Source organism: Microcaecilia unicolor, chromosome 5, assembly GCF_901765095.1.
Source record: "Microcaecilia unicolor chromosome 5, aMicUni1.1, whole genome shotgun sequence".
Classification (NCBI taxonomy): Eukaryota; Metazoa; Chordata; class Amphibia; order Gymnophiona; family Siphonopidae; genus Microcaecilia; species Microcaecilia unicolor.
The window spans coordinates 222,750,670-222,775,320 of NC_044035.1; the positions used below are offsets into that span (position 1 = coordinate 222,750,670).

At 42.2% G+C, this 24,651-nt stretch overlaps 1 protein-coding gene across 1 annotated transcript in view; it reads right to left on the reverse strand.

Annotated features, from left to right (window-relative positions):
• Positions 1-23,772, reverse strand: part of LOC115470553 (putative gastrointestinal growth factor xP4) — a 48,564-nt gene extending 24,792 nt beyond the window's left edge. The window contains exons 1-3 of the mRNA XM_030203811.1: positions 23,653-23,772; positions 6,858-6,998; positions 1,427-1,573 (exon numbers count right to left, since the gene is read on the reverse strand). Coding sequence (XP_030059671.1) covers positions 1,427-1,573; positions 6,858-6,998; positions 23,653-23,737 — 373 coding nt within the window. The 5' untranslated portion in view covers positions 23,738-23,772. The remainder of the gene's footprint in view (positions 1-1,426; positions 1,574-6,857; positions 6,999-23,652) is intronic.
• Between the last annotated feature and the right edge of the window lie 879 nt (positions 23,773-24,651).

Here is a 24,651-nt window from a genome sequence, read left to right on the forward strand (position 1 = left end):
CCACAAAATAGAATGATCAAGGGTGTCAAAAGCTGATAATATAGCAATAAAGATCATCAAACAGGTTATGTTACGGTTGTCCAGCACTATCAATAAGTACTCAGACATATACAAACTGAATACACCAACTGTATTTGGTGTCTGCAGTTGTTTCACACCAATGTGGTATTATTAGCCCCTGAGGCAGCCCAGTAAGGGAAAAATCTGGCCAAGTCGGGTGGGTGTACACCCCTCCTGTTCTGTTGCTTAATCAATAAATTAATTTTGGAACATCTCGGTCTGTATTTTGGTTTGTTCACCTGTTCACGGTCTGGATCCTGTGGACCATCTGCCTTACTGCTTTATAGGCTCTTCAACCAAGCCTTTAATGGAAGAAGTAACTAACTTGTTAGTCTCACTCTCACACACAAGGATTGACTCGGGCTGCACATACTGCAGCGGAACATGTTTATCCACTCCTACTCTAGCTGATATATTTAACCATCTCTCTGACCTCACGTGCAACTTTCTTCAAATCAATCACCTTACTTTCTAATTCTTCCTATTTTCTTACTCCTTTCTTACTCCTCTATATGTTACAACTTTACCTTACCTCTCACTACCAATTATAATGTTCTAGTACATACTGTGTTGTCATTGCAAGTAGTATACCATGCCATACTTTGTATTGTTGTTCGAATATATTTTCTGCTCTTATTGCCTACTACTCGTGTTTGATTTATCCTTACTGTACACTACCTTGAGTGAATTCCTTCAAAAAGGTGGTTAATAAATCCTAATAAATAAATAAATAGGCTCCTATTGTGCATTCTCAGGACCCTAAATGGAGGTGCCCTGTTGTAGACTTGCCCCCATTGCTACCAATTTTGCCTTTTTAAGATAGGCACTTTTTTGGACTTCTCACATACTGTTATAAAATTATCCCTCCCCCCCCCCCCCCCCCCCCCCCCACATGCTTCTACCGATGTTCACACTGAAAAGGAACTGTAAGCTTGATTACTTTAACAAAAAACAGTAAACTTAAAATAATTAAAATTATTTGTGTGCATAATTTTGTTTTGAATGCCTATACAAAAACAGCACAGAAACTTTTAATCTGCAGAGATTGAGCCTATGTTTTGAGTTTTTTGCCTGATCTATAGGATTGCCACTTCAGCCATTCAACCTAAGAAGGCTAATCCATTTCTGTTGTTACCCAAATGCATGCATGGTGATGCAGTCCTGATTTCTCTAATGGGAAGATAAAAGGTTTGTGTTTGAACAAAGAAGTAATTTATGCCCACTTACAAAAAAAGTTTCCCAAAGTGCTTGTAATACAGATTTCAATGCATGGAGGGTGAGTGACTAGACGATGATATCTAAGTGGTGGCAAGGGGACTCAAACCAGAGATCCTGGTAGACAGTGTCATTCAGACAGACAAGCTACCTGCTTGAAGGGTAGGTTGGAAGCACCAGATGACCTCAGGGATACTGGAATCAAAACAGCAGCCTTTATCTTTGCATTCTGTTGCACTGATGCCTGGGTAGCCACAGTTCACTCTTGCTTTCGGTTCTTGGGCTTGACATAATGTATCTGTTGGAAATGATTTATATATTAACCTTTACCTCTGGAATTGTTTTTTGAAAAGGGTAAAGCTTGTTGGAGTACAGTTATCAAACATTCCCACATTTCTGCAGTGCAGCAACTCATTACTATTATGTGCATTGTACCAGCCTGTTTCTCGCCAACATAGATAGAATGGGAGAGGAACAGGCTGATACAGTGACTGGAGATGCCTCTACAGAGTTCAGCTAAAAGTACACCTGCATATAATTTTAGCCAGACTGAGGAAGACATTTCAGACAGGGTAACCTAGGCATGCTAATCAATTTTTGATCCTCAATTAATGTTTTTACCAATGGAGGACTATGGACTTCCGAACTTTCTTTCTTCAGAAGGGCAACTCCCTATTTTTTAGCCAAGTAAGTTTCCAATTTTCTTCTCTCTCAATTCTCAAAGTTCCATGAAAATCCATGGGAGAGTAGCACTTCTCCCACCTTTCAAGGCTGGATATAGGTCTTTGGTACCATAGGTTTTCTTAGCAGAAGGTGCAGGAGCCCAGGCACTGGAGTTTAGGGAATCTCCTGTGGATCCCCTGCCCAGGACCCGCATTCTACACAAACATCCCTTCTCCTCTTCATCCATCCTGTTCTCTGCCTGACCTGTGACAGTGTTGGAATGAAGCAAAGATAGCAAAATGCCTTTTTGATTGGGAGACCCAAGTCAATTAATCTCTGTCCCTTGCCTACAGTGTTTACCTTGACTTCAGTCTCACCCTGCCTTCCTCAACTTGCATTCTTCCACTCCACTGCTTCCTTTTCCCTCACTTGTGATAATTCCATAATTCTTGACACTAATTGGCATTAATTAGAATTTACGCACAGAACTGTCTAAGTGTATTCTATAATGTGATATATGTGAAATGGGCAGGTCATGGGCATTTCTAAAATCTATGCGCTTTGTTATAGGATACACCCAGTCTGTGCCTAATTTAGGCATCAGGATTTACACCAAATTTTACTTAGCGTAACTGCCCGCAACTAAATTTAATCATGAGGATGGGTGCTTGACGTATTCTATAAACTGCATGGAAATTTAGACTTATTCTATAAAGTATGCCTAAATTAGGCATACTTTATAGAATATGCTTAGGCATATTTCATTTTAGTGACAATTTTTTAGGCATGATGTATAGAATCTAGTCCAATATGTATTATGTTTGGCTTCCTATGACCAAAAGGAGAGGGTGAGGCTAGAGCAAATACATCAGGCAAGAACACAATTGCTCTAAATATCTAGTTTTTCCTCAGATGCTGCCTGGAACATTTACTCCAGCCTCACCCACTTCCATCCTTTGGGGAAAAGAAGGATGAAGTTTGTACACAAACTGCACAACAGAAAACAGTTGCTCTGCTCCTTTTTCCAGCCCTTCTCCTCTGGTTCCCTATGGCCTGCCTGAAGGGGCACAGCTGCAGAAATAAATGGCAGTTCCCAGGAATAGGGATGCAAAATCTGGAGCCAGAAGCAACTGCTCATACTGCTTATCCAGCTTATTTTTGAAGGAGATCGCTGGCCATCTTCAGACACAAATCGGGAGATGGCCGGCGATCTCCTAAAGCCGGCCAAATCAGTATAATCGAAAGCCGATTTTGGCCGGCGCCAACTGCTTTCTGTTGTGGAGCCGGCCAAACTTCAAGGGGGCGTTTTGGTAGGGTAGCGAAGGCGGGACGGGGGCGTGCTTTGAGATGGCTGGCTTGGCCTGATAATGGAAAAGAAAAAGCTGGCCTTGACAAGCATTTCGCCGGCTTCACTTGGTCCCTTTTTTTTCCACGACCAAACTTCAAAAAGGTGCCCCAACTGACCAAATGACCACCGGAGGGCATCGGGGATGACCTTCCCTTACTCCCCCATTGGTCACCAACCCCCTCCCACCCCCCAAAAAATTTTTTAATATTTTTTTGCCAGCCAGTATTTAGTGGGTGCAGTGCACTTCAGGCAGGTGGACCCAGGCCCATCCCCCCCTACCTGTTACACTTGTGGTGGTAAATGTTAAGTCTTCCAAAACCCCCCAAAACACACTGTACCCACATGTAGGTACACCCTTCACCCCTAAGAGCTATGGTAATGGTGTACAATTGTGGGGAGTGGGTTTGGGGGGGATTTGGGGGGCTTAGCACCCAAGGTAAGGGAGGTATGCATCTGGAAGCAATTTTTGAAGTCCACTGCCGTGCCCCCTAGGGTGCCCAGTTGGTGTCCTGGCAAGTGAGGGGTACCAGTGCACTACAAATGCTGGCCCCTCCCACGACCAAATGCCTTGGATTTGGCCGGGTTTGAGATGGCCGGCCTCGGTTTCCATTATCGGCGAAAACTGATGCCGGCCATCTCAAACCTGGCGATTTCTGACATTTGGCAGGCCCCAACCGTATTATTGAAACGAAAGATGGCCGGCCATCTTTTTCGATAATACGGTTCGGGACTGCTCTTTGCAGCGCCAGCCAAATAGATGGCCGGCCATCTATTTGGCCAGCGCTGTTCGATTATGCCCCTCTTAGGGTCCTTAAAAAGCAGTTAGTTGCTGGACCTGTATGGAATTATGATACTGTATAGTCCCTACTGAAATTAAGATTTATTAGAAGTGTTCTTGTGTCTACAGAATGTATCAGGATGAAATGTTTTCAGTGTTGTATAGTAACTAAGGAAATTTAACTAGTTACTGTACTTAAATGTTTTGTCACTTATACCTGTAAAGAAGTATAGGAAACATTTGTTACTTTTACTGAAGTAATAATTTCACCAACTTACACTACTTTTCCTCAGTTGCATCTGATGCTTGCAGTTAAAAGCAAAAAGTAAGAGCAGAAGGGAGATATATATGACGATTCCTCAATAAACCAAATGACACAGCAAAACCAGGAACAGCATTTTGCTATTGCAAACCTTGTCACGCAAACAGTGGATCATCTCATCTTAAATTATGCTATACAGTGAATATAACCTATAAGAACAGTGAAATTATCATGTTTTCTGAACTGGTTACTGGCCTCCAGCCAAACAGAACAGTGATGAGTAGGGTCACTTTAAATGTGGAGATGGAGCTAAATCTGGTAGCAATTCTTGGTGAACTTATATATGTCTCTACCACAACAGACTGCTCGTCATCCTGTGGGAAATTTTACATTGGGGTAACTGTCCTCTGGATTGATGAGTCTTTAGGGAGGAAGTCTGCTTTTTTGGCCTTAAGACTGAAGAGTTCTCACACATCTGACATTCTTGCATCAATTCTCAGAGGGGCCCTTTTACTAAGCCGCAGTAAAAAGTGGCCTGTGGCAGTGTAGGTGCATGTATTAGGCATCTGCTGGGCTAGTTTTTACCGCATGTGCAAAAAAAAGGTTTTTTTTTAATGTGATGGGAAAAGGGCATGTGGTAAAACTGAAACCAACGCGCATCTAAAACTGGCCAGAGCCATTAACTCCACCCATTGATCTACTACTACTTATCATTTCTATAGCACTACTAGACATAGTAAGGGCTCATGCACTACAAAAGTGGTGACCGGTCGGTGCGCGCCAACTGCCTATTACCACTGGAAACGGCGTGTGTGGGAGAAAATAAATAAATCATTCATCCAGGAATTATGGGCGCATGCTAAATCTGAAATTACCACCAGATGGCGCGCTGGCCTGACAGTAGTCTCATTTGGGCACACGCTGCACATACGTAGAGCCTACCGCGACTTAGTAAAAGGGCCCCAGAGTTATTCAAACAGAGTTTGCCATTCCAACTTTGTGAAAGCTTTTATTGTAATTGGACATCATGGCAATGATAATTTATTTTATTTATTTTGCTGCATTTATATCCCACATTTTCCCACCTATTGGCTCAATGTGGCTTACAATACAATACAACTACAATCACATTGATGGAATAGAGAATCAGAGTATATATAACAGATAAGGTGCATAGGAATATTATGGCAATCATATTAACCGAGAAGAATTTCAGAATTATTGCTATTAAGGTTCATACGAAAATTATGTTGATTAAGAAGTGGGTAAGTGGATAACAACATAATATAATGATATCAGGACAAGGTATAATTGTCAGTAATTAGGGTGTAAAAAAATAGGCAAAATAAGAGTTCTAATATAAAATTGTGTCTGGTGTAGTTTAGGAGTCAGATCGTTATGAGGGATCCATTTTGTATGCTTTTTTGAACAAGTAAGTCTTCAGCAGTTTCCGGAAGGTCATCAAGTCGCGTGTTTTTCTTACAGTGGTTGGTAATTCATTCCATTGTTGTGTACAGATGTATGAAAAGCTAGATGTATGTATTGATTTGTATTTAAGTCCTCGGCAATTGGGATAATGGAGGTTTAAGAAAGTACGTGATGAACTTTTGTTGTTTCTCTCTGGTAGATCTATAAGGTCTGACATGTAAGATGGGGCATCTCCATAAACAATTTTATGAACTAAGGTGCATATTTTGAATGTAACTTGATCCTTTAGTGGAAGCTAGTGTAATTTTTCTCTAAGGGTAAAGTTTAGCACTATAGTATTTCGCCTTTCCGAATGAAGATAAAGATGAAGGTGCAAATGATGATGAGTGGAGGAGTGGCCTAGTGGTTAGGGTGGTGGACGTTGGTCCTGGGGAACTAAGGAACTGAGTTCAATTCCTGGCACAGGCAGCTCCTTGTGACTCTGGGCAAGTCACTTAACCCTCCATTGCCCCATGTAAGCTGCATTGAGCCTGCCATGAGTGGGAAAGCACGGGGTACAAATGTAACAAAAAAAATGATGAATTAGACAGCACTACTTTTCATGCAGATGATAACAATAATGATGATAAAGTGCTCTTTGCTATATGGAAGTCAAGTGTTTCAGAGATTCCCTGCAGACCCAATGAGAAGACATCAGTAATATTGCAACCGGGCCTGATTTGAAGGAAAGTTTTATCAGACTGAACAACCCACTTCCTGCTAGTGCAGTTGTTGAACCTTTTTAACTTTGCTGGATTAATGACTCACAAGCACACTCACAAGAGTGACAGTCATTTTCAAAACTTTTGTTTTACTAAAAGCAAAGTAGATTGAACTGTAGAGCTATAAAGTTGTCGGGATAAAAACATTAACAATAGTTGCATTCATTGTAGTTGCAGTCCTTTTACTTTTGACTCAAAAATTATTATATTAGGCAATAACTTTTTTACTTTCACTTAAGTAAATTTTTTAATGTATTCTTCATTTTACTTTTACTTAAGTATTAAAATATACATTTAATTTTACTTTTACTTAATTACTTTGAACAACACCGGATGTCTTACTTTCAATCGGAAGAGCATTGAAGCACCAGATGCTGTTGGGATTGCTGGAGTCATAGCAGCATCCTTTGGAGGTGCACTCCTGTGCACTGATGTCAGGAAAGCCGCAGTTTGTTCTGGCTTGTGGTGCCACTCCACATTTATCTGTTTCAGAGCAAAAACAGGTTACAATCAACATCTACAATTAGCTCACAGATACAAAATAGATGAATTGGAAATAAGCAAAAAGCCCTTGCATTACAAAGTTACTGGTTAATTTTGCCTGCTATAAAAGGAAAAGTTCGTCATTTTTGGACAAAAAGGCAACTTTCTTCAACTTTCTTCCTCTGAAACTTTACCTTTCAGTGATTAACGTTAAAACTGTGACACCTCCTCCATTTTTCCACAGATTTTTCTCTTACACAGCTTTCAGATGCAGAGGTATACTCTATACCACTATAAGACATCTGTAAAATCTTCAACCAGGGAACATACTATAGAACCTTTCCAGAAAAGCATACCCCACAGATCAGACATAAACACTGAATAAGAAACACAATTAAACTGGGGAAACGGACAGTACTCAACCCCCTGGCACATGATCCCACCCTTGCAATTTGCTTGGGATGAACCACACCAAATCTAGTTAACTGTACTCCCATACTGTATTTGTTCACACCAGAGTCTGTAACCACCTCTCCGGAACTATGTAAGCCACTTTGAGCCTACTAATAGGTGGGAAAAAATGGGATACAAATGTAATTAAAAAAATAAATAAAATAAAGGCACGAATCAAAGGACTCCATTTCATCAACAGATTTTTTGGGTCAATATTAAAAATACTTATGCATTTGAGAGGAGAGAGAAGGGGAAGGGGGTTGGATTATATTGTTAAATAATGAACAACTACCAGTTTTATATTTTGATTGATACCATATTTGTTTGTTCCATTAAAAAATTGTTCAAACATAAATGGCCCTGTTTACTAAGGCAAGCTAGCATTTTTAATGCACCTACAATTAGCGCACACGCTAACTGTATAGGCACCTATAGGGATATTGTAGGTTATCGTGCATACATTGTTAACGCGCGTCAAAAATGTCAACGTGCCTATAACTGAGCTTAGTAAACAGGGCCCAAAAACAGTTACGTGGTCAACATTGGGTGCTGGATGCACAAATGCTGTGCTGTAAATTTTCCATGCAGCTCAAGGGATAAATTTTGTAGCACAAATTCTTATACACCAAGATTTATCTAATCTAATCTAATATTTATATTCCACAATCACCTTTGTTAGCTCAGTGCAGATTACATAAAAAGAAGCCAGGCATTCCTGGGAATTACAAAAGATAAAAGAGTTTTCTAAAACACAATCCTATCGTCAGAAAACTATAAAAATAGGTTTAAAAAATTAAGACAAAAATTTCTCAGCCAGCCATGTTTTTAACAATCTCTGAAATAGGAAAAGCTGAATAATATGTCTTATTCTAGCGAGCAGATAAGTCCAAGATTTGATTCCAAAAAAGGAAAAACAAGACTGAAATTTTTTCTTAAACCTAATAGATGTTATGGAAGGTGTAGAATCAGCACATCTTGCATCTGCACAATATTTTCATAACTTGGAAAGATCAACAGTGGAATAATGTAGTGAGGCCCAGATGCACTAACTCTACACTAAAAGTCCTTCCCTTACTGATCCCCAGTTGCTGGTTACCGATTTTGAAAACAACGGGCCTGCATGAAGGAAATCGCATGCAAATGAGCTGCTGGCTGTTAACTCATTTACATGCAATTTCCTTCCAGCCATCAGTCAGCTGAGCATGCTCAGAGCAGCCAAGTGTTAAGTGTGGCTGCTCTGCGCATGCCACAGACGGCTATTATAAATGTAGGCAAGCTGCATGTATAATAGCCGTCTACAGCCTTTTTTTGTTTACCTTGATCCTGCCTGCCTTGAAGTGCCTGCCTGTCTGCCAATTACAGCGCATTTAGCTGACACTGTGATTAGCTGAGCGAGACCAGCAGGAATGGCTGGAGCAGGGACCTCCGGGGGGGTGGCTGGCTCTGAGCTGCAGATCCATTTTTGCTTGTTCTGAATGTCAGCTCCAGCTGACACAGCTTCTCTTACACAGGAGGGGAGAGAGAGCTGAGAAAGAGGCCGGAGCAGCCAGGAATCTCTAGAGAGTTGGCTGAAATTTCCTCAGTTGTGTTGTTCTTTCCCCCACATCTTTTGCCTAAAAATAAATCTGCTCTTTCGAGCAAAACCCGGAAGATCAGCTTCCTTGCACCAGCAGTAGATGGTCTACAGCTCACAGCAGCCCATTAACAAGAGCTGCAGACCTCCCGTTAGATTTTCCATGGCGAAGGTAGGGACTGCTTTTGTGCATGGGGTCAGAATATGGCTGTGCATCACCTTGCATGCACATTATAATAGTAATTAGCTCATTATAATAGCTTTGCATTCTGTTTTCATTATCTGCTAACATGACAGGACAATGGCTCGGAGAACCCTTTTGTGCATGTCTTGTTTTACTACTTGCTCACTAAACTGGCTAGAACTAGTTTAAAAACCACTTTGCTGGCTCATTAGGTTTAGTACATCTGGGCCTGAGGGTATTGTGAGGCATAATTCATAAGCAGAACAGTGTGTGTGCACTAGGTTGTAAAGAATGATAAGAAAGGAAAGGTAAGTAGGAGCCTGTAAGAAGAGCTTCTTATAGGTCAGAGACAAAAACTTGAATTGAATTCTAAATGGAATCGGAAGCCAATTTTTTGGTGAAAGAATACAGTTGGCTGTGTTCCAAACTGATTACAAATAATTAATAAGGCTGGCATTAATTCCAGCGTAGATAATGTTACCTTAATTGAGCCATAAGATAACTGTAGCATACAACAAAATAAGTATCCAGACATTTGCGCACTGAATGGAAATTATGAAGAACATTAAAACGAACTGGTGGACTGAAGGGAGTGATCAGCCCCTGGTGGGGAGAGAAGAATCAGGATTCACTGGAGAAAAAGAAGCCAGGCTGGAGATGAGAGATTGGGAAGTCAAGAACTGAAGGATTGGTTGGCAAGCAAACAGCGATTGGGAGTAAGTACATGAGCGGGAATAGATTTGGGGAGCTGAAGCAAATGAGGATTTGGGATGGGATGGGATGGGAGTGAGGAAGAGATGTATAGGGACTCGGGGACCAAGTTTAGGGAGAAGGAACAAGTGGGGATTGGGGGAATGATTCAGTGGTGTACCAAGTGGGAGCAGTTAGAGGAACAACTGGGTTACAATTCATGAACCATCCTCACTAGGGTATGAGGGAATAAAAGTAAAGGGGAGAGAGGCAAGGGACACATGTAGTAACTGCTACAGTATGGTAAACAAAAACAAAAATGAAAAAAAATGAAAAATGGCATATAAAAATAGGGATTAGATTCAGGTGGAGGAAAAGGAGCATCATAAGTACATAAGTATTGCCACATTGGGACAGACCAAAGGTCTATCAAGCCCAGCATCCTGTTTTCAACAGTGGCCAATCCAGGTCACAAATACCTGGCAAGATCCCAAAAAAGTCTCAATAAAGCTTCCTTTGTATTCAACAACCTCATCTTCATTACAGTATTAATGTTTTACTACTTTTAACATCTTCTTAGCGATATTCATGCCTTGCAACTTTTAAAACAGAACTTTCTTGTATCTGCTATAATGCATTGTATTCCTCCAACAGTGGCATTTCATTGTAGACAGACATTCTCACTCTGTGACTTATTTTGCTTATGATTGAAAATATAGCTTGAAAGGCCACAGTCTGAAAAGAGAGTTTAAAACTTAATCAGCCATCCAGAAAATGAATGCAACTTCAGTAATCTAGTGTACAACAGCGGGAAGTACAGTTTCAAGTGCCATGAAATGCTACTTAATGGCAGATTTCTGCTTCACTGTTTACTGACTCGGAGATACTGCATCATCCATGCCTACAGGATCCGTTTCGCAAAAGCTTCTTCAGGGTCTATGGGTGTTTAAACAACGAGCACTAACTCCGTGAAGGATAAATTAAAACCAAATTGTACTTCGATATCTTAAGTTTAAATGATGGCTTTACTGTCCAGAAAAAGTTTTAAACGTACTTCTAGTTTTCCGGTTCTGGCTGCGAGTCAAGCGGCTGATTAAAAAAAATGCCATAGTTTTAGATACCAGCACATGCCCTTTTTAATCCTCACTTCATTAGAAACTTATCATCAATACAGTATACTACATTAATAGGGTTACCATCCTGCTTATTTTCGACCGAGAAGGCCGGCCATCTTCCAACACAAATCGGGAGATGGCCGGCCATCTCCTAAACCCGGCCAAATCGGTATAATCGAAAGCCAATTTGGCCGGCTTCAACTGCTTTCCATTGCAGGGCCAGCCAAAGTTAAAGGGGGCGTTTCGGCAAGGTACGGAAGGTGTGACGGGGGCGGGGTTACAAGATGGCCGGCTTTGGCCGATAATGGAAAAAAGAAGGCCAGCTCTAACAAGCACTTGGCCGGCTTCACTTGGTCCATTTATTTTTAGGACCAAGCCTCAAAAAAGTGCCCCAACTGACCAGATGACCACCGGAGGGAATCGGGGATCACCTCCCCTTACTCCTCCAGTGGTGACCAACCCCTCCCATCAAAAACAAAATTGAACATTTTTGTGCCAGCTTCTATGCCAGCCTCAAATGTCATACCCAGCTCCATGACAGCAGTATGCAGGTCCCTGGAGCAGTTTTAGTGGGTGCTGCAGAGGACTTCAGGCAGGCGGACCCAGGCCCACCCCCCCCCCCACCTGTTACACTTGTGGTGATAAATGGGAGCCCTCCAAAACCCACCTGAAACCCACTGTACCCACATGTAGGTGCCCCCCTTCACCCATAAGGTTCTACAGTTGTGGGGAGTGGGTTTGGGGGTGCTCAGCACCCAAGGTAAGGGAGCTATGGATCTGGGAGCAATTTATGAAGTCCACTGCAGTGCCCCCTAGGGTGCCCGGTTGGTGTCCTGGCATGTAAGGGGGGCCAGTGCACTACAAATGCTGGCTCCTCCCATGACCAAATGCCTTGGATTTGGCCGGGTTTGAGATGGCCGCCATTAGTTTTCATTATCGGCGGGAAACCAGTGGCGGCCATCTCTAACGCCGGCCATTTCTAACACTGGCCCAAATGTTGAGATTTGGCCGGCCCCGACCGTATTATCGAAATGAAATATGGCCGGCCATCTTGTTTCGATAATACGGTTGGGTCTGCCGCTTTCTGGGGCTGGCCTTAGAGATGGCCGCCCATATAGATGGCTGGCCCCATTCGATTATGCCCCTCCACATGTCCTCTTTTAAGAGGACATGTCCTCTTTTTGGACTTCTTCAGATATATCCTCCAGGTTTTTTAGGGGCCCTTTTACTAAGCCGCATAGGCGCCTTCGCATGCCAATGCATGCCAAATTGGAGTTACTACCCGGTTACCGTGTGGCCCATGCAGTAATTTCAATTTTTGTGTGCATCCACTACGTGCGCCCGAAAAATATTTTTTATTTTCTGGCACATGGTAGCTATGTGCATCAAGTAGCATTTGACGTGCGCACACCATTACCACCTGGTTACCACATGAGACCTTACTGCTAGTAGACTCAAGATTAAAGAATGCACCACAAGGCAAAAGCAATCCTGACGTCCAAATTCCAAACAGAAAAGAAGGTCATTTTCGAAAAAGATGGACGTCTATCTATTTTGTTTGAAAATACTGTGGACGTCCTGTGATTTGGGCATCCTTTTTTTGGGCCATTTTCCAACAAAAGACATCCAAATGCAAGATGTCCAAAACCGAGGAGAAGTGGCTTAATGGTTAGTGCAGCGGGCTTTGATCCTTACAACATGGGTTCAACTCCTACTGCTTCTCCTTGTGACTCTGGGCAAGTCAAATGCACAAGGGGCATTTTTGGATATGACATCTAAGTCTGAATTTGGACGTTTTTTGTAAAACGGCCAAAATCAGAACAGGAAAGGTCACTTGCTGCAAAAAAAAAAAAGTCTCTTTTCCTTTTGAAAATGCTGTTTGGAAAAATGTTTTGTGATTTGGATGTTTTATTTTTTGGTCCATTTTTAAACAAATACATCCAAATGCAAAACGTACAAAATACACAAGAAAATACACAATAAAGTAAAACCATTTACATGTTCTAAGTGTGGTAAAAGCTTTGGTTGTAATGTAAATGTCAAAGTGCATCAGAAAATCCACACGGAAGAGAAACCATTTACATGTATAGAGTCTGGTAAAAGCTTTGGTCACAAGGTAAACCTCACAATGCACCAGAGAATACACTCAGTAGTGAAACCATTTACATGTCCTGAGTGTGGTAAAAGCTTTGGTTGGAAAGAAAGCCGCACATGGCATCAGAGAATCCACACAATGATGAAACCATTTACATGCACTGAGGAGGTAAAACCTTCTTCAGTGCATGTAATTAGGGAATGTAATTGGGACAGGTAATTAGGGAATGTACACTCTTGCTATGAAGTATGGAAAAATAGCACTCTGGTATTTAGATATTTGTAATGAGACCTCCTTTTCATCTATAGATCTGAATTCAAAGCCCAAATCTAATGATAAACAATAGACACAAGGCTCAGATGTTATAAAAAAAATAGAAAACTTGGCATCAGGTAGAATAGTGGAAAAGTGACATCCCAGGAAAGCAATAGGGCCTCCTTGGGGGCACTGCAGTGGACTTTATAAAATGCTCCCAGGTACACAATTCACCATTGCTCCCTTACCTTGTCTGCTGAGCCCCCCAAAACCCACTATCCCTAACTGTACGCCACTACCATAGCCCTTACAGGTGAAGGGAGCACCAATATGTGGGTACAGTGGGTTTCTGGTGGGTTTTAGAGGGCTCACAGTTTCCTCCACAAGTGTTACAAGTAGGGGGAAGTAGAAACCTGGGTCCACCTGTCTGCAGTGCACTGCATCACTACTAGACTACTCCAGGGACCTGCATGCTATTCTAATTGACCTGAGTATAACATCTGAGGCTGGCAAGTAATATTTTGAATCACATTTTTGGGGTGGGAGGGGAATAGTGACCACTGGGGGAGTAAGGGGAGGTGATAATCTGGGACACCTTTTGTGTGGAGTAGAGGAGTAGCCTAGTGGTTAGTGCAGCAGACTTTGATCCTGAGGAAGTGGGTTCAATTTCCACTGCAGCTATTCGCTATAAAAAGAGGTCTAGCTCAAAAGGTCTAAAATTTGGATGTCCCATTTTGTTCCATTATGGCTGAAAGACATCCAAGTCTTAGGAACGCCCAAGTCCCACCTTGAACACGCCCCTGGCACGCTCCCTTGAGATTTGGACATCCTTCTGACCAGGGCCGTGCCTAGGGTCTCTGGCGCCCCCCTGCAGACTATCAGTTGGCGCCCCCCCCCCCCCGGTGAAAATGATCACGCCCCCCCCCCCCCCGGTGAAATGATCACTCACCACTTGCTACACTGACAGGAATTGTCAGCAATATTCTTAGAAACAAATTGCTATACATTGCAAAATAAGATAGCAGATGTAAATTCTCAAAGTAGACATATTCCAAACGCTAAAATGAAAATAAAATGATTTTTTTCTACCTTTGTTGTCTGGTGACTTTCTTTTTCCGATCATGCTGGCCAGTATCTGAGTCTGCTGCTATCTGTCCTCTTAACTCCATTTCCAGGGCTTCCTTTCCATTTATTTCTTTACTTTCCTCCTTTCTTCTTCATTTCTTGCTCTATATCCATTTCCAGCAATTTCTTCTCTCTCCCTGGGTCCTGTCCTCCCATTCACGTCCATCCTTGTCCCTCTCTGCCCTTCCCTCCTCCATCCATAGCCAGCAATCCTCCTCTCTCTCCCCTCCCCTCCATTTCCAGCAAATTGTCCTCTCCCTGGGCCCCCATGTCCATCCTTGTCCCTCTCTGCCCTTCCCTCCTCCTCCATCCATAGCCAGCAATCCTCCTCCCCTCCCCTCCATTTCTAGCAAATTGTCCTCTCCCTGGGCCCCCATGTCCATCCTTGTCCCTCTCTGCCCTTCCCTCCTCCTCCATCCATAGCCAGCAATCCTCCTCCCCTCCCCTCCATTTCCAGCAATTTGTCCTCTCCCTGGGCCCCCATGTCCATCCTTGTCCCTCTCTGCCCTTCCCTCCTCCTCCATCCATAGCCAGCAATCCTCCTCCCCTCCCCTCCATTTCCAGCAATTTGTCCTCTCCCTGGGCCCCCATGTCCATCCTTGTCCCTCTCTGCCCTTCCCTCCTCCATCCATAGCCAGCAATCCTCCTCTCTCCCCTCCCCTCCATTTCCAGCAAATTGTCCTCTCCCTGGGCCCCCATGTCCATCCTTGTCCCTCTCTGCCCTTCCCTCCTCCATCCATAGCCAGCAATCCTCCTCTCTCTCCCCTCCCCTCCATTTCCAGCAAATTGTCCTCTCCCTGGGCCCCCATATCCATCCTTGTCCCTCTCTGCCCTTCCCTCCTCCATCCATAGCCAGCAATCCTCCTCTCTCTCCCCTCCCCTCCATTTCCAGCAAATTGTCTTCTCCCTTCACGCGATTCGCGAACCGCTTAGCACTGCTTAAAAAAAAAAAATTACACGTCAGCAGGAACAGGCTGCTTCAGCCAATCCCAGGGGCCTTCCTTCAGCGTGTTCCGCCCCTGAGGGCTGAAGGAAGGCTCTTGGGATTGGCTGAAGCAGCCTGTTCCTGCTGACGTGTAAATTTTTTTTTTAAACAGTGCTAAGCGGCAGCGAGGTTCGCGAATCGCGTGAAGTGGGAGGGTGGGACGACGCGACGGCAACGAAGAGGTCGCAGCAGCGTCAGTGAAAGCGGAGCGCTGCCGACGTCTACCTTCCCTTCGCGCTCTTGGTTCCCTCAGTGTCCGCCTTCTTCTGACGTCAGAAGAAGGCGGGACACTGAGGGAACCAATGAGTGCAAGGGAAGGGAGAAGTCGGCAGCGCTTTCACTGACGCTGCTGCGGCGACCAGGTAAAAGATTTAAAGGCCTCAGCGGCGCGGGGCGAGAGTAAGCACCGCGGCGGCGCCCTCCAGAGGTGGGCGCCCCCATGCGGCGCTTACCCCGCTTACCGCATCGGCACGGCCCTGCTTCTGACGGACTTCAGAGAAAGACGTCCAAAAAGAGGTTTCGATAATACTGATTTGGACATTTCTGTGTGATAAAAGTCCAAATGCTGACTTATGTCACTTTTTGGATGTCTATCTCTTTTGAAAATGAGCCTGTATAGGAATTCAGTGGGCTTCCTCTCATTTGTCACACGTATTGGTAGCACGGCTTTGTAAAAGAGGTCCTTAATCTGTCTGCTATGGCTTTGCCTTCCCTGAGTGCCTCTTTTAACCCTCGGTCATCTAGCGGTCCAACTGATTCTTTTGCTGGCTGTTTGCTTTTAATATACCTTTAAAATTTTTGTATGTGTTTTTGCCTCCAATGCAATCTTTTTTTCAAACTCCCTCTTTACCTTTCTTATCAGTGCTTTGCATTTGGCTTGCCATTCCTTATGCTGAGTCTTATTATTTTCAGTTGGATCCTTCTTCCATTTTCTGAAGGATTTTCTTTTAGCTCTGATGCCATGCCGGCTGTCATTTGGCCTTCTTCCTCCTTTTTTTCATACATGGAGTTCTGCTAGATAATAAGCTTACTCAAAATTCTTTTCTAATGATTCACAATTTATGATACGTACGGATGTATTTTGATCAGGATTGCTTTCGCCTTGTGGTGCATTCTTTAATCTTGAGTCTACTGGTCTATTGTAATGTAATCTATTTGGGAGTCCCTAAACAAATGTTGAAAAAGTTGCATATGATTCAAAATGTAGCTTTGCGTTTGATCTATTCATTGAAAAACTTTGATAGTATATCTATGTTATATATAAAGCTTAATTGGTGTCCAGTACATGCCAGGGTGCTGTTCAAATTTTTTTGTCTCATTTTTAAGGTATCGCACGGCCTTGTTCCTCCTTATTTGTTGGATCATTTTGTGTTCCAACAAAAGCCCAGAACTACAAGAACAGTGTATCTTCACTTTTCTGTCTTTGGGTGGTCTTTTACCAAACTGTAGGAAAAAGGGCCCTATGCTAATGGCGGGGGCTGTTTTTCATACACATTGGGGTCCTTTTTGCCGCAGCAGGTAAAAAGCCCCCAGACAAACATGGCCTTGCGATAAAAGAACTATTTTCGCATGGCCATGCGGTGGGGAGCCCTTACTGCCACCTATTGAGGTGGCGATAAGGGCTTCCGCAGTAACCCGGCGGTAACTGGTCAGTGCGCTGCGATGCCTGATTACTGCCAGGTTACCACTGCGCAAGTCATTTCTGAGGGTTTTCTTTTTCTCCTGGAAATGGTGCACCCTCGGAGTGAAACTACCACCGGCGGTGCATTGCCGGCGGTATTCCCAATTTAGCGCTCAGTAAGCCCCCATTGGGCTTACCGACACTTTGTAAAAGACCCCCTAAAGAATTTTAAAAGAACTAAATTATTAGATAATCTTTTCTCGTTTCAAGCAGCTCATTTGGGTAAGCATGTTCAGGATCTGCTGCTTTTTGTAAGCAATTATAATCATTTTAGTAAGCATATAAAAACCTATTTATTTAGGAAATTTGTTTTGGATGATAATGGTTAGTAAGTTTATTCTTTTTATCAGTATATAGGCCATTATTTTATATTGATTAATTTTTGTACCTCCTGAAAGGTCCAGCTTCTTTTCTAATGTAATCCGCATTGAACCGAGAGGTATATGGCGGAATATATGCAAATGTTGATGTTAAAATGTACATTTATGCCTAAATGTTAGCATTCTGTACATTTAGATGTACAGTTGGTATGTAAATGTATGTGACTTCTTATCAGGGTTAACATTAGGGGGTGGCAAACAGGGCAATTGCCCTGAGCCCCCATACTACTAGGGGCTCCTGAGCCTGCCTCATGATGAAGGAGGCATACGCTGAAGCCTTGCTTTGGGCCCCCCTCCACAGTTTCTACCTTGGGCTCCTGAATGTCTAATGGCAGCTCTTCTTGTTATAGAATTGCCCTGATAGCACTGTGGCAGAGTGCAGGCACAGTATGGGTGGTCTCTGGACTTACCTGAATAGCAGTGCTATTCAGTCTGCTATCCAGATAAGCTATCCAGGCAATTTAGGACAGCCATTGGACCACATCTCCTGATGCCCCTAACCCAAATGACCCCTTGCCCTCACATAGTAGCCAGAATGCCCAAAAGCAGATTCATCCTACAATCTCAAATTCCCCCCTCCCCCACCACCACCACCATTGCCAGAATCTCTCAAAATAAAATGTTACCCAAGCCCTCCATGCCAGTAACCCCTCCCCCCTCCTGAAGGCCCCTCTGGGCCTACCTTTGAAGAAATTCCTGGTTTTCTAGTGGGGTGTGTGTGTTTGCGGAGGGGTTAATTTGGGGGTACAAATATATGGTGCCAGAAGATCAGTGCTTAAAGTCAGACATGTTTTATAGAATATCACTTACGCCCGGGACTCGCACCTAACTTTACGCACAGCCATTTGCACCAACTAAAATGTGCTGCAAATGTACATGCTTAAACTAGGCGTATATCCCCGTTATCCTATAAAAGCATGCATTCATTTTAGAAACGCCTCCGTTGTGCCCATGACCGTCCCATTTCTGTTCCCCTTTTTTCAGATCATGCATAACTGCCAATTAAATTTAATTAGTGCCAGTAATATCTTGTTAAAAAGCCAATTATTGGTGCTAATTAGCTTGTTCAATTAAATTGTGTGTGCAAGTTGGGCTCATGCCTAAATTTGTGCACACAATATTTGGTGACTTATAGAATTAGGGGGTATGTCACATATACACACCTTTATAGAACAGTGCTTAGTCGCATTGCTGCCACTCGTACATTCAAGTGTACACTTATAAGTACGTAAGTACATAAGTATTGCCATACTGGGAAAAACCAAAGGTCCATCAAGCCCAGCATTCTGTTTCCAACAGTGGCCAATCCAGGTCACAAATACCCGGCAAGATCCCAAAAATGTACAAAACATTTTATACTGCTTATCCCAGAAATAGTGGATTTTCCCCAAGTCCATTTAATAACGGTCTGCGAACGTTCTGGTATTCTGTACATTTACGTATGCAAGTGTCACTTATGTGCAGGTGGCCAGTTATAAAATTGGGACCAGCTATAGAAAGGGGCTTTTTGTCAAGGGTTACCCTCTGGCCACTACTAAGCCAGACATGTGCTGGCTCTTTTTACATGCAGCCCAGGAGCATCAGGCCACAGCTTGGCAGTCCGATGCTGCCAGGCAGTAAAATAACTTTTAGATGGAATTATTTTGCTGGCTATACCATGACTTGCAGGGTGTATCCAGCACACACTGTAAGCCACAGTATAGTACTTGCATAATAATCAGCTGCTTTACATGCATGTTATTGTAAACTGCTTTGCTATATTTCTACAGAGAGCAGTATATCAAATACATCAAACCATAAACCAATTGCATTTTTGCATTTCATTACTATGTAACATGGGATGCTCAAATTATCACTGCTTTTAAGGCACCACAGCCAACGTTAGAGCCCTTTAACCAGGGCTTTTTTTTAGGGGTACTTGGGGGTACTGAGTACCGGCACCTTTTCCATTGTCTGCTAAAATTGACCCGGGGCCTCATATTTTAATGAAAGAGCTCATGCTTTACATACAAATTCTGCCTTGTCATAGATTCTGAAATTGGTTGCAAGGGGCCTAGCTATTGTAGGGTGGGTCTCTCAGTGATCACCTGTAGGAGTATTTACCTGCGATCTCACCTTTGCTGGTCTTGGCCTATACAAGTCAAACCATTCTGTTATAACAATATGGATACTTCTGCCTGTGGCCTGCATGCATCTGTAACCTCCAGAAACCAGCTTTGCTACAAAAGGAAAATTACTGCTGAGCATACCATAATGACTTCATCCAACGACATATTATTTGTTGCAAACTAGCCCAGTTATCTCCTGGAAAGAATGGAGGAGAGCAACACAGATGGCTCCAGGAGTATGGGATCCGACAGGGAGGTTTGCATTCCATTGATAACAGTTTCTTTGCTATAACAAAGGCCTCTCTTCATGACCATGAAGCTGGCTGGACATTATTACACCTGCTGTGATTGGTTCACAGGGATCATCTGACCCTTGGATGCCAATGTGAAAAGAAGAGGGAAGACAAGACTTGCAGAAAGATAGAAGGCTCTGAGAAAGAGAGCAAGAGACTGATTTCCTCAAGACCAGTGAAAAGCATACCTTGTAACAAACTCACAAGGTTAGCTCAGCTACAATATACGGCCTTACCTAAAGACTGTGGCATCTGCATCCAGAATACAGATCTCGGACTTTATTCCTAGACTGAGAGACTCACTGAGGCTTCAGCTTGAGTCTCAGAGGAGAAATCCGCATCTTTACCATTGGAAGTTTGCCACAGACTCCAGGGTGAGATAACAGGATTTACTACCTAATAGTTAGGGGATAATTAGTCCTTGGCTTTTGTCTGAGACAGATGGGTTTTATGTCATGACTTATGGTCTGTGAATTTAGCTGCTAACTGTATTTTTCATAAGACATGTGGTGTAAGTTCTCATAATAATCATTAGGATATCAGTATTGTGATTGGTTGTGTAATCACTCATTTAGTTAGTTCATTAGGATAACCGTATATCATTATCTATATTTTGGTGATAATCTATTTTTATAGCAAGTTATTTTGTATTTTGCTTTGCATTTTGCTTCAGAACTATTTATATATATATATTTCTTTACCTAATAAATAATATATATTCCATCTGTGGCATTGTTCCTATTTCCACACAGCTAGCTAGCCATAGGGCCAAAGAGGTACGCTTCCCCTAGACACAAGTCCAGAATAATTGCTATTTAGTAGTGTTCTGTCAGCTAAGTACCTCTGGATATATATTAGGAGTTATCCTCCTGAATATATACCCCTACACACCCCACCCCTGAAGGGTGGCCTGGCATTTGGGTATCAGCACCTTTATCGCTAGAAAAAATGCACTGCCTTTAACACACATGAAGGGACAAATAACGCAGATTAATGCCTTAAAGCAGCTTGATTATTTCCTCCCTGAATAATTGCTGCTTTATTTAGCCACATCTCCACATCGGGCTGATTTTTTAAAAAGTCAGTAGACAGTAAAGTTGTGGAATTTATTCCCGGGAAATGTGGACATGGCTAGTTTAAAAAGAAAATGCATAGCTAAGTTTTTTAAAGGGCACTCTTTTCTGGGCATGAACAGCATGGAATAAATCTCCCCTTTTGAATCTCCTGGGCTTGATGGACCATTGGTTTGATCTAGTATGACACTTATTATGTTGATATGTTTTTATTAAAAAGACAAAATATTCCAGGTGATGGTTTATACCAGTGGTTCCCAAACCTGGCCCTGAAGGCACCCCAGCCAGTCATGTTTTCAGGGTACTCACAATGAATATTCCTGATAGAGATATGCATGCACTGCCTCCTCTGCATACAAATCTATCTCATGAATATTCATTGTGGATATCCTGAAAACCTGACTGGATGGGGTGCCTCTAAGACCAGATTTGGGAACCACTGGTTTATACAGTTTTTAATTTATTTGAAGTTTCTAAAAGTGACTGATCTCTTTTTAAAAAGGTTATCACCATGATAATTGCTCTTGCCATTGTATTAGACATTTTGGGAGACACTTTGGGGTCCTTTACTAAGCTGTGGTAAAATATGGCCTTAGTGTGCCCTTACATGGGTCTTTTCTGTGTGCTGAGGCCAGTTTTACCACAGCTGGATTTTATATAGTGTGGCTTAAGTTGCACATGCAAATACAGTCGTATTCTTTATTTGTGTGCACAATTTAATTAGTTAACAAGCCAATCGGCGCTGATAAGTGCCAATTAATCAATTATTGACACTAATTGGCAATAATTAGAATTTACGCACACAACTGACTAAGCGTATTCTATAAACTTGATGTGCATAAATTCTAAGTCGCATAGTTGAAAAGGGGGTTTGTCCATGGGCATGGAATGGGTGGGTCATGGGCATTTCTAAAATCTATGTGCTTTGTTATAGAATACACCAGGTCCACGCATAATTTAGTCATCAGCATTTACACCAAGTAAAATGTGGCATAAATGGCTGCGACTAAATTTAGCCACGTCAATGGGTGCTCAGTGTATTCTATAAATTGTGCAGAAATTTAAGTTATTCTATAAAACTAGTGGAACCATGCCCGTTTCCTCAACAATGAAACGGGCCGTAAAAGGCTGTCATGTGCATCCAATTTACACGCAAAGTTAATTGAATAATGAGCTAATTAGTGCCAATAATTGGCTTGTTAACAAGCAATTATTGACTCTATTTAGATTTAATATTAAAATATATGCACATAAATTTAGGCACAAGATCCGTGCCTAAATTTTACTTGTGAGTTCAAAAAGGGGGCGCAGAAATGGGAGAATCATGGGCGAAAAAGGGGCATTCCTAAAATTTCCATAGGTAGTTATAGAATAAAGGGGGATACACACCTAATTTAGGTGCAAAGATTTACACCATGTTTCAGTTGTTGCAAATGGCTGTGCCTAAAATTAAGCGTGATTCCAGGGTGTAAGCGCTATTCTATAAAGAGCACCTAGCTTTAAGCATGGCTTATAGAATAGCACTTTTTTGTACCATATATAGAATTCACTCCTATGTGCACAACTGTACAGAATAATGACACTGACAAGCGCATATGTACACATATGCATGCAAATGTCAATATTCCCCTACACGCTATTGTATAAGGGCATGCCTATGTGGCACAGCACCTAAATGCAAGGGGCATACATGGGGGCAGAGCAAGGGCGAGGCTGCCACATCTCATGCACCTTATAAAATACTGTAAGTTATTTGCGCCTCAGGGCCAGCTCAACCTATGGACCAGGTGAGGCTCTGGCCCAGGGCACCAGTTTTAAAGGGTGCCAAAATCCCAGTCTGGTTTATCTTCAAACTCCTAGAGGGAGGACTTGAGACAGAGGGGAAGATACTGGATCACATGATTGGGGGAGGGGGCAGAGTAGAGGGAGAGATAGCAAATTAAGAATGTGTAGGGGGAGTGGAGGCGCCAAAACAAAAGTTGCGTCAGCATGCCACTGTCTCTTGAGCTGGCCCTGGTGCTCTTTTTCCACATTTTGGCACCCACAGTTATATGAGGTCTATGAATGGTATAACTGCATTCATCTCAGGTTTAGGCACCCCACCCCTGATAATGGGTTACACTAATATTTTATAACAGCATCTGGGTGCTGAGATGCCACTATAGAATAGGCTCTCACCCCACAGCAACGGGGCATCTGAATGGATGAACCTACTTATAGAATTACCTCCAAAATCAATAATGAAATGAACTATGTTTTTTTAATTCAATTAAATTACATCTTTAGATAATGCTTATATTAGTCCAATAAAAGTATCACAACGTGCTCTATTTTTTTTCCAAGACCAATGCAAATTGTAGAACTCTGTATTCTTCCTTGATATTCTAATTTTTAACTTGCTTTGAATTTTCCTCATCATTCATTACGATATAATCTGAGATATAAAACTGAATGGTCACATACAGATTCATACAAAAACTTTGACAGAAAAATCACTGGCTAAAACCTTGATAATAGCCACAGGAAAGTATTTGTGAGAGCATGGACAAGATTTTGATAAAAAGAAACAATATTTGATTTTTTTTAAATAAGGCACCAATACTTCTAGAACATATTTTGCAAAGATAGAAGAAAAAGTTCTTACATTCTACTGCTGTGGCTCGTACATTGAAATGGATGAGCCCCTGTATAATGGCTATTGCCAGTATCCAGAACATCTTGAGTGTCATCTAATGTTCTTTGCCTCTTGTCTGCAAGATGTATTGCAGCTAGAGAACTGAGCGCATGAGGCCCACTTTATATCTTCCATCATGTTTATTGAATGTTTTGATAATATTTATCAAAGGATGGGGATTTTTTCCAATGTTTGCCTCATGTATTGTACACACATTCCAGATTGCAATCAAAGTAAAGACTCAGAGGTTGATCTGGACACTCAGTGGGGCAGGGAGAAATATGATAGCATGAACATAAGTGTTTGTTATGTGGAAAGGGTGACGTGTTACCTAAATCTTACTAGCAAATAAATTAACTTTAGCCTTCAATTATTCTGCCAAGTTCAAGATCCTCATCCTGTATTAAAATAATATAATGCATGCTGCACAAGTTGGCCAACACCAGTTTGCTTACAAAGGTCTTACAGAATGATTTGTTTTGGCAAACAAATTAGCAAGAGTATCGATGAACAAGGCAAGTTAAATAAAATCACTATGTTAAACAAATTAATCTTTCAAAATAATAGGTGTTTTTCTTAGGAGGTCTTTTACTAAGCCATGGTAGCGTTTTTAGCTCATGGTACAAATCAGCTGGCGGTAAATGCCGAGAAGCCCATTATATTCCTATGGGCATCTTGGCATTTACCGCCAGCTGATTTCTACTGCAACCTAAAAAAGCTACCATAGCTTAGTACAAGACCCCCTTAATGAGTTAAATAGTTTATGAAATTAAAAAAAAAATCATTTCTACAGTTAGTAGTCTTCCCCTCAGTGGGAGAGAGATAATAATAGGAGAGTGGTGCAAATTAGTGCCTCAAGAAAGTGGGAAAGTACAAGAGTGGTAGATAACTGATTAAGAAATAACAGATTAGGAAGAAACAGAATTGTGCAAGGAGGGAGGAAAAGAACAAGATTAAAAGAAAAAGGAT